The 14,479-nt window shown below is 34.8% G+C and overlaps 1 protein-coding gene across 1 annotated transcript in view; it reads left to right on the forward strand.

Moving 5' to 3' along the window:
- Positions 1–9,815: 9,815 nt before the first annotated feature.
- The window catches only part of LOC126750636 (zinc finger Y-chromosomal protein 2-like), a 33,521-nt gene continuing 28,857 nt past the window's right edge, over positions 9,816–14,479 (forward strand). The window contains exons 1-2 of the mRNA XM_050460290.1: positions 9,816–9,962; positions 12,159–12,511. Coding sequence (XP_050316247.1) covers positions 9,915–9,962; positions 12,159–12,511 — 401 coding nt within the window. The 5' untranslated portion in view covers positions 9,816–9,914. The remainder of the gene's footprint in view (positions 9,963–12,158; positions 12,512–14,479) is intronic.

Consider the following 14,479-nt stretch of genomic DNA (forward strand, 5'->3'; position numbering starts at 1 on the left):
AATAGTTAGAAGAACACTTAATGACTTAATGAAGCCAATCTTGCTATAGTGTCATGAACACTGGGGTGAAATAAATGGGGGCGATATTGCTTATAAGTAGGCATTCATCCATGGATGGTCGTCAAAGGGCATGGCGAAGACCACAAGAACGTTTTGCAGAATGTACCTTTAGTCCTAGAGTAGGCTACCAAGCTGATGCTAATGAGCTGGAATTTCTCTAGTTGTTACACACAGTTGTACGTCATTCTAAGAGGCCCTTTAACTACTGTCAGGTCAATGAATGAAATTCTTCAAAATTCTGTTGTTGATTTTATTGGAAATAATTTTATTTTGACCCATTATATAGCCAGACTCCATACCGCTAGAATACTTAAACAAATCAGACATTCCTGTCTTATGGAGAGGCCGGCGTTAAGTCCAGAAATGTGAACCCAATTAAACAAGTTTGGGACATGTTTGGGCAAAGACGACGAAGTCGTGGCTGCTTTAACTATATATGAATTACAATACACTCTTTTAGAGGAATGGGGGATATTATTCCTCAAGAAGACATTTGTCACTTGATTTTAGGAATTTAAAAAAGAATGCAAGCAATCATTCAAGAGGCAACACTCGATATTAATAATACCCGTCCGCGGTTTTTGCTAGCGATAATTTAAGGTATCTTTGGCAAACTACTAATTGTATAATAATAATAATTACGTTATTAATTTAACAATATAAATAGTTACAAAATTTAAGCACAATCAAAATTGAATAATGAACGTATAAAAAAAATCACTGAAGGACAATTGCTTATACGCGAATAAGGTGGCAAATTTATGGTTGAATTTGAGGTAAAAATTTGGTGTGAAGTAATACAATTACTAATAAAAGGTACATCATCGTACAGCGGAATTTAAGTAGCACGGTCACACTGACACAATACATATAGAACAAATAATAATTTTTAATGAATTAAATTATAAAAAGCGTTTATTTCAAGCCTTTTTCGGCATGAGTTTTATATTAGTTGTTGCTCATAGATATTTCGTCTTTTGTGGATACTTTGGCAACTTTTTTACTTTGGGAACTAATTTTTTCATTTTTCAAATTTTTTTGTAGTTTAAGACATTATAACTGGCGCAGACATAAGGTTTTAGTTTAGGAAAAATGTTCATTTTGATAATTTTTAAGAACCCTTTTCGCATAATCCTCCGAACCTGATAAATAATTCAAGAAGAAGATATGATAAATCATTTTGAACTAAGGACAAATACAAACTTTTCAGTTGTTTAAAAATTGTTGAAGCCTTTAAGATAACTTATTTCGGAAAAATTCTCCTGATTTTCTGAGATCATTCGTTAATATGTCGATCTCATCTTGCTAAACTGTTAATTTTACTTCCAAGGTATTTAATAGATGAGGCTTCTGGGATTTTAGGAATTGCCACTTTTCAATTTACAAGTTTTAGGAGAAAATTCTGCAAATCGTATACACTTTGTTTCTTCTACATTTGAAAATATGCCGATTCCTTGCGAAAAAACAATTTAAAAGTATTGCCGAGGAACTGGATGTGAACAAAATTGTTTTCAACAAATAAAAAAAACGTAGGTACAAATGTTTCAAAAGTCCGGAGGTATTTCACGAAGACTAATGGCGAAGAATGGAATTAGGTGAAACCATGATGGAAAAAGCAAATTAAATTTTTTTAGGTTCAGGTTTAGCACCTGAAAAACGTTTTGCGAAATTTTATTGCAAGTAATACGTAATACATTAAAATAAGAAATAAAATAAGTAATCCCATCAAAGTAAGACACTTATTAACGTCGTACTAGAGAAAAACAGCTTTACTTTACTTTTGCGCACCTTTCTATGTATAATAATGAGTTCCCCTACCTGTATAACTAACGCAGTGTCCTACGTGAGCGATCAGTTGCGATGCTGAGCGAAGCGATGCGATGCGTCAAAATCAAACGGCTGTCGATCATATGGCATGACCTACGTGAGCGATTGCACGTGACGAGCGGCGTACATACGATACAAAGCGATGCGACATAATCAGTTGGGTTGATAATTTCGCGCGATTCGCACGTGATTTTCGGAACTAAATCAAAGCATGGATCTAGAAATTTTAATCAATTTAATACAGGAACGTCCTGTTTTGTGGGACAAGAGAAGTAAGAGTTCCCACGACAGACTATTAACGCACAGAGAATGGGAAAAGGTCGGTGAAATCATGGGAACGACATGTAAGTACAAAAATATCAACAATAAAATCAAAATTTTTCATTCCTATTTATAGGGTGTTGTTCAAAAAATTGTTTGAATTTCTCTCTTACTGTAATAGCTGCCCGGGATGAAGCATTAAACTTTTTTCCTAAATTGTGGTGCGGTGTTTTTGGAAAAGACCTACCGGTAGGTAGGTCTCACGAAAAGATGTGGTTTCGGCTTCAGTGATGGATTCCAAATCACGAATTATATTGTGAAGCAGAGTGATTGCTTTCACTATATGCTCAGCATTTTCTACATTGGTTTCGATAGTTTTCTGTAAAATTCTAAATTTGGATACTATTGAGACGAAGGAGCATTCCACCACCATTCTTGCCCGAGATAGGCGATAGTTATAGTTGTCTTTAGGGTCACCTTTAATTGTCGTCTTTTCTGGAAAAGGTCTTATTAGATATTCTTTCAGAGGGAATGCAGCATCTCCCACTAAAACGTATGGTGCTTCTATATTAGACCCTGGCAAATTTTCTTCTTTGGGTAGTTGCAGTCTTCCCAGTTCAAGAGCCTGTTTAGGCCCAATACAGACGAAGCAACATGACTTCAACACGATGTCCGAGCAATATGTCGCTCACATGTCGCCGCCATATATTTAAATGCAGCTATTCACACGACGCGATACGACATGAAAGGGATACGACAACGTGGCTACAAGTTGCTCGTCAACATTTTTATTCAGTCGCCAGCAAACTGTTGCCTCGCGATATTTTTTTTTTTTTGGAAATGGCCGCCGAACGAGACAAAAATTGTCATTGAAGTGGAAAAATTTCCATGTTTGTATAACTTCAAACGGTCGGATTATTATTTCTAATATATTTTTATTGATTTTATTGATGATTAGATTGTTATTTCTAATATAAGGATGTACCCAATATTTTCGTCGTCGTCTTCTTCTTCTCCGATTTCACAAATATAAATAAATAAGCATGTCTTCTTCGTCGCTAGAGTCTTCTTCGCTACTGGACATCTTTAGATAAACTGGCAATTTGGTTTTATGTTCCGATAATATCTCATATCGTATCGCCTCGTCTGGATACTGACACACGTCGGCAACATTCGAGCGACATGTTGCTCGGGTATCGTGTTGATGTCGTGTTGCTTCGTCTGTATTGGGCCTTAAGGGGACAATTGTCAAACACTCCTGCGTCGTTATCTTTACCATAGGAGCCTACATCAACCATTACAAACTTATAATTTGCATCAGTTACAGCCAGTAATCCGATTGAAAAGTAACCCTTGTAGTTATACTACATAGAACCAGAGTTTCTCGGTTTTTTTATGCGGATGTGTTTCCCGTCGATCCTTCCAATGCAGTGAGGATATTGCCATCTGTCCCAAAAGCTTTGCGCTATTAGTTTTAAGTCTTTTACAGTGGGTTTAGCCATGTGAACTGGTAATAATGTTGTAGTATAACAAACCCAGGTTCGTCCATAAAGAATGGATGAGATAAGTTTTTTTTTTAATAAATAAGAAAAAGATCGAACGAGAAAAAAATAAATAAATAAGAAACCAATACCCTCCCTACGTTGTGTTTTGTAACAGAATCACTCTCTCTTTTACTTACCTCGGATGCGCTTGACAAGACAAAATTAGGGAAACTTGAATTATTAGGATGGTATTAAAGAAAATGCAGTCTTGATAATACACCTACTTACTTTATTTATGTAAAAAAAATGCCGTACTCAGCCTGGAATTCACGAGGGGAAAGAGCACGGCAGAGAAACCCTCGATCTCAATTCCCTAAAAATCGAATCATGCTGAGTAATACGTTCTTCCTTCGGTTACAACAACAAAAAAAATAAAGATAATTTATTTACTGTTCCTTTCTAATTCCTCATACATACTATTCATTTAAAACTGAAGAGAGTTGGGTTAGTTATCCAGCCATCACTAGAAGGTACTGAGGTCCCATACGGGAGGCTACCCAGCTATGAGTTGAATAGTTGAGTCAATATTCTAGGTATTATCACAGATAAACGGACAAATTCGCGAAACATATATTTATTTATCTGTGGTATGATTTACGTCTGAATATTCACCCGGTCAAGGTCGAAATGTTAGTTAGATTCAACAAGGCTCTAGCTTACTTTTGAAACACACAAATAATTAAAAAAAAAAACTAATTTCGAAAATATACCTAAAATTCAGTAAATAAATTATCTCAGTCGATCACTTTAAATATTAATTTTCTCTTCAGCATGAAACAATTTTAGATAAATACATGCATAATACTTCCTCCTATTCACACAAAATATTAAATTTATAAACATTAGTAAAAATATAATTTACACATTGCCAATAAAAAAAATAAACTAATAAGTTTTAAATTTACTAACCTGTAGAAAATCTTCAGAAAACCACTTCAACACAAATTAAATACGATTTAATGATTTTTTTTTAAAGTAGTACTCTCGATGGCTGGGTTTTACTTTCTGCCGTTCCCTCACCACGCGACCGAAACATCTCCGGAAAGCAACGCCCAGAAATGCTAACACAAACAACCCTCGGCGCATGAATAGGGCTGTCGTTATACAATCAAAAAAATTAAAAAAGATTTTCGACAAAAGGCGACGCGACATGCTGAATCCCAAATCCAAACATATATAAAATACTACGCATATAATTTAAAAATAGGTGGTTTTCTTCAATGTTTTCCATATGGCTATACAAACTTCTATGATAATCTTGGAAACAGATGATTTCGAAATTCTGAATGAGAAAGCGATTTGGCGAAATTGTACCCCAGTAGCCAAGTATCTGAAATCAAAACGGTATTTATTTATACAAGCTCTAAAAATTATTTGATGTAACAGAGTAAATCATTCAAAACAACCCGAGGAACAGCCTTTGAAAAAAAAATATTTCTATTACAGTACAACTGGAATATGGAATAAAAGCAGGTTTAATTCACAAATTTTTTGTTTCAGATGATATCGTCAAGAAAAAATGGAAACATCTGCGAGATACTTATTGTAGGGAATTGAAAAAAATTCCAAAACCCCGTTCAGGAGCTGATGCTGATAGCGAACCAAAATATAAAGACACATGGCCTTATTTTGAATGCATGTCATTTTTAAGAATAATAATAAAGCCTCGAAAAACTACTGGTAACGTCGGACAATCAGAAAATTTACAAGAATTCTCTAACGAAGAAAGCAATAGTACAATTCTATCGGAATCGGCAACTATGGATGACGAATCACAAAACACAGGTGAACATAATAAACAATATAATAAAATTGTTGAAGAAATTAGTGAGCTTGAGTCGTAGATGTCTATGGCAGAGGACAGCAGTTCTACAGCAGAAACAGCATGCACGGAAAGCAATGATCACATCACTCTGCAACCAGGGACTACGATTTCCACATCTAGGCTAGACACACAAGACTGCATCATTCTCCAACAGATGCCCTCTAGTTCCATTCTTCAGCAGACGCCGTCACGTTCCATGCCTCCAAAGCGCGCAGCTCCAGTAACACAAAATCGCTCTGGTAAGAAAAAAAAAGTTGGCGAAGAATTTCATGAGGCTTTCCTTAAAATTGAAAGAGAGAAAATAAACTTTTTGCGTAAGGAACAAATCAACGAGGACGATGATGACATATGCTGGTTCAAGTCTTTATTACCGTTTATGAAACAACTCCCAGCATTAAATAAACTGCAGTTTAGGACACATATGCAACAAATATTAATAAAAGAACTGAAAAAAAATGATTTAGCTTTGCCCTCCTCTAAGGTTACTCCTACAAACATGTTAGAGTAGATCATAAGTAATAACCACTGTATTGAGATATTAACTATATTATTCAGAATTGCATTAGATTTTTTGTGAACTTTTTTTTTACTTACCTCACGGTCAGCATTAATCTTTCTTCGACAGATATAGGCCGTTGGAAGTTTGTAGAACTTAATAGTATTGCAAGTTTTATAGCCTTTAAAATGTAATCAAATGTTGTTGGTAACATTCGTGCATACTCCTTAAATTTGGTGGGTTGACTTCTCAACTGTTCATACAGATGATGGAATTCACCATGTAAATGCCTTTCCAAGTATATAATATTGGTTTTACTTCTTTTGCGTTGAAATGTTTTCACGAATTTGTATTTCAAGTAAGAGTTTTCGAGCAAAAAAGAAATGCGTTTGTTCATAGTGAAACTACCGTGAAACGCTGTGGCATGACTGATGTGAGCGACGCGATTCCCACATAGGACAGCGGCATCGAATCGCATCGCTTCGCCCCTCATCGCATTATAGACGCATCGCGTCGTTAGCTTCGTCGCAACTGATCGCTCACGTAGGACTCTGCGTAAAATGTATAAGGGCGAATCTGGGCAACTTTTCTGAGGAGAGAGGGATGGTTGACTAACAAGTATATAAAGGAGGCAAATTTATTTGCTACTGAGATCTATTTTTAAGAATTTCTACTCTATCTAAGGCAAAAAGGCTGGATGAGAAATGCATATTGAGTTGCTTACTAACCCCAAGCAAACAAAACAGTTTGGCTTTCAACATCAAAACGCTGTAGATGCTCTCGTTACGAGGAATCTACTCAAGTCCTTGAATCATGTGCACAGTCTAAAGCATTCCATTGTATCACGGTTTACTGCTGTTGAAGAGTACCGAATTATACCGACTCAGGAAGTTTCACTAAAGAGTGGGTCATCAGATAAACAAATCATTGCTAATGTCGTGCCTCAAAGGTGTCATGCCTCAACACTCTTTCTCATTACTTTCTAAACATTCATAAAAATCTTTCTCGCAAGGTCAATCTGATCAAACGCTGATGAGGGTACAACACTGAATTCATAACCAAAGTTTCCAGAATATACTATACAGGGTGTTCCGTTGATCATGTTACAAACTTCTAGGGCAGATAGAAAACGTCAAAAGAAAAACAAAAGTTCATATAAACATGGGTCCGGAAAAGCTTCCTCAGGGAGCTAGAGCTCTTTGAAAATAACCTTTAAAAACTAGTTTTTTTTTAATAGCTCCGGAACTACTTTAGCTACCGCAACCAATTTTGAGAGGTAAATTATTGTTAGTACGTTTATTTTTTGAACCTACTAAATAAAAAAAATATTTATCAGGGGGGTATTTGGTAAATTTAGGCCCATTTCTTTAAGACTTTAATTTCTGCCCGTTTGGGCATTAGATTATGATGTTCCTATGCTTTTTACATAAAAAAGGTGCTCTTAGTAAAAGTCGGTAAATATCACCGTTTTTGTGGAAATTGACTAAAACCAAACTAAGATACAGCACCTGAATTAATTATTTTAATAATAATAATAATGCTAATTCATTGCCACTGTCAGTATTTTTTAAATTTGTCACTGTCAGTATTTTTTACATGATATTAATTCCCTTTTTATTACGGTTAAGTAATGGAAGATTACACTTTTGCTGAATACGCCGATATGCTTTTAATTTATGGGGAAGTTCGATGTAATAGTAGAGCTGCTTCTCGACTATATGAAGAGCGGTTTCCCGAAAGGCGAATCCCAGCTCACATACTTTTTGAAAGGGTCAATCAACGGCTCAGGGAGACTGGCTTCGTTAAAATAAAACGCCAAGATAATGGCGCGCAAAGGAACTTCCGAATCCCGGATTTTGAGGAAGAAGTGCTTCAGCGATTTGAAGATAACCCATCAGTAAGTACTCGAGCAGTAGCTGATGCGATGCATGTAAATCATGATAGGGTATGGAACGTTGTTAATGAACAGCTTCTTCGGCCCTACCATCTGCAAAAGGTGCAATTATTAGGACCCAATGATTTTATGCCCCGCGTGAATTTTTGCCAGTGGTTTCTTGACCGGTGTACAGAAGAACCTCAATTTCCAAAATATGTCCTTTTTACTGATGAGGCTTTATTTACAAAAGAAGGCATTTTTAATTCTAAGAATAATCATGTGTGGAGTGAGGAAAACCCTTATGGTATTCATTTTAGGAGCTATCAACATAAGTTTTCGGTCAATATGTGGGCCGGCATTATTGGAGAACGCTTAATTGGTCCAATTATGTTGCCTCCTCGTTTAACGGTAAATATTTATTTAAATTTTTTAAGAAATGTACTGCCAGAACTATTAGATGATCTGCCCCTAAATATACGACAGAACTTATGGCTACAACACGATGAAGCGCCAGCTCATTTTTCACTTATTGTCCGCGAGTTTATAAATGAAAATTTTGGAAGGCGCTGGATTGGCCGCGGAGGCCCTGTCACCTGGCCAGCGCGCTCCAGATTTGACACCCTTAGATTTTTATGAAAAGTCTCGTATATGAAACTCCAGTCGAGTCAGAAGAAGACCTGGTGGCCAGAATTTCCGCAGCCGCTGAAGTAATCCAAACCACGCCTGATATTTTTAACCACGTCAACCTTAATATGGTGCGTAGATACAATGAATGTATCGATCGTGGCGGCCGGCATTTTGAGCAATTAATATTTTAAGTTTATTTTGTAATACCAATCTTTAATAAAATTTGTTTACGTTTCTAAAATTTTTAATTTGTTGGTTTTTTATTACACTTAAAATCATTTAAACATTTTATGCCTCAAGGTAATTAAAGTGATAGTTAATTAATTTGAGTACAAATTTAATAAAGTGGCTACCTTAACTTTTTTTTAAACATTTATTTTTTATTTACGCCAGATTTTTTTTTTAATTGTTTATTAATAATAATAGGTAAATCATTTTTGTATCTCATAACTTGCTTTTCGTCAATTTTCACAAAAACGGTGATATTTACCGACTTTTACTAAGAGCACCTTTTTTATGTAAAAAGCATAGGAACATCATAATCTAATGCCCAAACTTGCAGAAATTAAAGTCTTAAAGAAATGGGCCTATATTTACCAAATACCCCCCTGATTCTGAAGCCCCTGGTAAATATTTTTTTTATTTAGTAGGTTCAAAAGAATAAACGTACTAACAATAATTTACCTCCCAAAATTGGTTGCGGTAGGTAAAGTAGTTCCGGAGCTATTAAAAAAATAATAGTTTTTAAAGGTTATTTTTAAATAGATCTAGCTTTTCCATGTTTATATGAACTTTTGTTTTTCTTTTGACGTTTTCTTTCTGCCCTAGAAGTTTGTAACATGATCAACGGAACACCCTGTATAGTATATTCCGTAAACTTTGACCCAACCTTGTAGATCTGCAAAACATTTTCTCTGAGGACACTAATAATATCAACAGTGCCATTGTACTCAAATTTCAAATGTTATTAAATTGTCTACATACCTTGATTTAGATATTGCATCTTATAAATCAAAATTTGACACTCATTTAAATTTTTTGAATAAAAAATTTGTGTAATGGTTACTACCAGGGAACATCGGTATACCACTATTGCAAGAACCACTTTTATTCCCACTGATCGAATCACACTTAAAATCCTATATTCGATTATAGGGTTTCTGTATACCGTAATTAGCCCTCCCCTCCATAGATCTACATTATGCCGTACCTGAAAACTATATTTTTAGCTTGTAAAGACGTACTGGAGACACTCCGGCCATTTGAACAACCGTTCACCAAATGCTGATGATGCGATGCATTTAGAAACATGCCGATTATAAGAAGTCGGCATAGAATTTATATCCATAGCGATAAAGTTATTATTTGCTAGTTTTAATTGTTGATTTGTGTCATAATATGGCATTAGAAGATGCGGACGCGTGTCTTCAAACCGACCCGTTTATGGTAAGTTTTAAACTTAATTTCTACACTTAGTTGCTATCACATTATTAATCCCATGTGGGGTAGACAAACTGCATCTATATTGTTTTGACTGTTTGAATGTGGCTCGACGATAAGTGCTGAATAGTAAACACAGATTATTAAAAGCATATTATAATTTTTGAAAAGCATTTAGTAAACAAAGCATTGCTTTATTAGTATAGTTAGGTTAGGTTAAACAAGGCAATTCGGTTTTTGGTCTTAAATTCTAGTACCTACATCTTAGGATGACCTTCATGACAGGCAGGTTGACAAATTCATAGGGTTGCCAGATTGGGCAGATTTTGACAAGTTTTCGGAGTTTTGACATATCTTATCAATTCAAAAACCTGTCCTATTTATGAAACCAGATACCTAACCTATAAAACTTCTTTATATAAGTATTTAAAAAACATTGTAGAAGTCTTTAGGAATAGGCGGGGAATAAATCAAAGAAAAATTCTAACCTAGAAATGTTAACTATTTTCTCATGATCTCGCCAGCTTAATTTCCATTGATGGCTCTAATTATTTAGATGATATGGCTTGTAAAATAATCAACCAAGGGAAATATTTGTTTATGCGGATATTACGAAATATATGCATCCCTGTAGACTATTTAACAAAGGAATAGCTTCATTTCATAATTATTTTAAGAATAAGTATTCTCCCTTTCATTTCAAAATGAGTCTTTATGGCGCCATCTAACACTTATGCTGCAAAACATGAATTAAGGTATCTGGAGTCAAAAGGAAAGAGCTATTGAAACAAAACTAATAGCAAAATCCATTGGAAAAAAATTCTGGCACTAGGGCGGCACCAACCGTGGTTCGGTTCAGGTAAGAAACCGCATTGTTGCATTGCCAATGGTTTTTGGATTTAGCCTTGAGGGGAAAATTGAAAAATTGCCTGTTGTTAGTTGGGGTTATGTTTTACGTTACCTTCCCTTAAAATTTAGTTTTACTTATATGCAATTATTTATCAAATTCCCTAAATAATAACCGCCTAATGTTTTCTACTTACGGGATAGGAACTAGATCCGCACGACCTCCCATAGCTCGTGCGGAACTAGGTGCACTCAAGTCAAAAAATGCCACCTTGGTGCCCCAATGGATTACACAAACCTGCACTAATTACACCAATGGTTTGTAAATTTTGCCCTGGTTCCTAACCCGTGCTACATTATTTATTTTCTCAATGGATTTCGTTATAAATTGATAGCCATATGAAAAGTATTCCCTAACAAAGTTCTCTACTCTTCTCTAGAATTTTGCTTATTTTGCACTTGTGCTCGAGTATAATTATTCTATTGCATGGTAATAAACTGAACTATACCATGGTATTATTAATTCATAAAAAATTACTCCATAATGTGGAGTAGTTAAAAACCCTAGATTCGACACGCTAAGGGAGAAAATCCCGAGTAAACCCGAGCGTTGAAGGTGGGATCAGCTTTTATCACTTCATAATTTATGTTTCTTCTTTAAATATTTAATTTCTTATTGTTATTATGAGGAATCGTTATTATTAGTTTAATTGAGATTAGAAAAATATAATTAATCATGAGTTTAAACTCTGCCACTGTCATCTTGAGCAATGTTTCCGATTTCAGTATTTTAAATGTGAATGATTTACGACTGGCCACTATCTAATATTTTAATGTCGGTTCATTGCGAACCTTTATATCTAGATGATATGTCATTTATCTTAGAAAATGTAATCACCTATTCTCTTTTGTCACAATTTACATCTATTCGTTTTATTACCTGGATGATGTTGGCATTTAACGTTATCATTCGTATTACGATTAGTTTAATGTTAATATGATTATAGGGATCCCAAGGTATCTAATTTGTGCTAAAAATACTACATTTCTCACACATGGCAATCAACAGACTTTTTATTACTTCTCCTACTTCCTATAATTCATCAAATCAGGTAGTAAGTAGCGACGGTAGCGTAGATCGAAAGAAATTTCGCCCAAGGGTGTTTTATCAGTACACACCTAGCATCTGAGAGCAGTTATCGCGTCATTTCCCCGTTGCGTGAATATTATTAGACGATTCATTTTCTCTTATATTTGCTCGGAATGTTCATCGAGATAGAACTATTTCAAACATGTCACCTTTTTATTATATACCTGGATGATATATTAACTAACTGTAAACATAATACTTTTAAGCAAGCCATCGATGCTTTAGTGGAACTCATGGATGAACTTAGCGAAAAACTAGATGTGGATTCAGGCCCTCCAATTTTAACACCTCAAAATGAGATACTTTATGAAAAGAAAAACGTTCTGGAAAACTTACCACCACCTACGTTAAATTTGGAAGTAAACCTAGATTCGTCATTGCAGCCTGAGAACTTTAAAAAGCTGTATGTTAGGTTGCTAAAGGAAGAGCTGGTGCCTACAAAGATCATTCCTCTACAGCATTTGGAGGTTAAGTTGAAAAAAGAAAAAATCAGGCCGAAGGAATTGGCCGTGAGATTGACTAGGCTTGGTGACAAGGAACTGTCTTCACTACTAAAAAGGTACTAGTAAATATAATATTGATTGAGCAATTCATGCTCGCACCATTTTTAAAATTTTCTTCTTAATGCCTTTTATATTAGAACAAAAATATCCTTGGATGTGACATGTGAACACGAATATCAGAAATATTCGATGGTATTGTCCCAGGCTAATTACTTATTTTGATATTTTCTTATTATTTAAGGTTACAACTTTTTGAAAGTTATTTATTAATTAGTTCTCTTTGATGTCAATTTTTTGACAGACCTTGTTTAAGAGAAACCAACTAATAAGCAAGTTATTTTTTAGGCACTATTTCTTAAATGTTCACTTAGAATATAAAGGTTTCTAGTTTATTTATCTATTTGTACAACTTTCAGACTGTGGCTATATTCACCTATAACTTAACAAGCACAATATAGAATCGCGTGCAATTTTGCACAGTTATTAGTTTTTAGCCTCGGAATGTTATAGGCATAACAACAACTTCCTATCAATTTTGTAATGACTATGAGCTGTTTGACAGCTAATCCTTCTCACGGGGCTTCCTCTCTTTCACGTACAAACTACGCAAGTATCAAATATTTTACATTCCTACTACGCAAGCGGAACCGCGTTTTTAGGCTAGTTTTTTTTAATAAAAGTACCTTATGGCCCATTTATTAAGTACGCTTATATATTATAAGCTTCGATATATTTTTTGGGTAGAGTGGCTTGCAAAAAACACATTTCTCAGGATCAAGATCTTTTCTACCAGAAACTCATCGATTGTTTGTGTAGTAGCCGTTTCTTTCTAAGCTTTCAGTTAAAAAATCCAAGAAATACTTCGTCGATTTCGTTAGTTTCCTCATCAAAGAACCGCAATCCAATGCATAGTTGTTCAGCACGAGATATGTTCTGATATATCTGGTACTGAACGTTGTTTCGTCCGCTAAAATTCTTCTTGCATTTTTTGTCTACCTTGAACATATTTCCACAAATACTGATAATTTAATTTTGGTTATCAACTGATCGGTAGCTGGCATTCCTTTTTGCATCTCCCGCTTTAAACTCGCAGTTTTTCTAATTCCTCCAGAATTTGTAACTTTCTGAAGTAGGTCATGAGATCCACAAAAGGTAATGCAGGAAATAAAAGATCAGAATATTATCATGTTTTCTTCAGGATTCTTTGGCAAGTATTTATGTACTTGCACATTCATTGGCAGACTTACAACGACTGATCTACTATGCCTTGATTATCCATGTTATTTTGGCCACATTCGTGAATATTTTTAAATGGCCTTATAATAAATTAACCCAATACACTTCTAACAAAACTCAGATTAGGTGAAAACAATGTTTAATATTTGCAATATTCTTATTTTTAGTGACGGGAGTACGTTCATGATGGGATGAAAGATACTCTTTTCAACCAATAGAATGGTTTTCTTTTCAGATTTATCAGAAGAATGTTCTTTTCAAATGCTTGGGTATGTTTCAAAGTTGTCTGAAGCAGCACTCTTTCTTCGGCTAAACAATAAGTTAACGGATTATAAAGGCACTTTGTATTTTCCAAAGGGTTTCTGGTGAGATGAAATTTGCACACTTAACAATTTTCTCTTGCAATTTCTCCAAATTTGTTGGCCTATTAATTCGTGTTTGTATATTTTCTTCAGATAACTCCAAAAATAAAAGTTGTTTTGGGATAAATTTTAAGATCTAGGAAACCAGTTAATACGAATATTGCCAGTCCCATTAATAAGACGGTTAGCAAAAGTATTATATATAAATTCGTTTTCCGTAATCGCATAATGATCAGGACAGCCGCCTTGTTGAAAATAAACCGATCCCAAGTCTAAAGTATTCGGAGGATAAAATATTTTGGGTAAAAATAATTGTGCGTTTTCATTAATCATGGTTTCACAAAATTCTAATCTTTGTCACTGATCTTCTAGAAATATCCCATGTGTTTTGAAATAATTGGAACAAACATACCAGTTTTATGATCC

Source organism: Anthonomus grandis, chromosome 2 (genome assembly GCF_022605725.1).
Source record: "Anthonomus grandis grandis chromosome 2, icAntGran1.3, whole genome shotgun sequence".
Taxonomy (NCBI): Eukaryota; Metazoa; Arthropoda; class Insecta; order Coleoptera; family Curculionidae; genus Anthonomus; species Anthonomus grandis.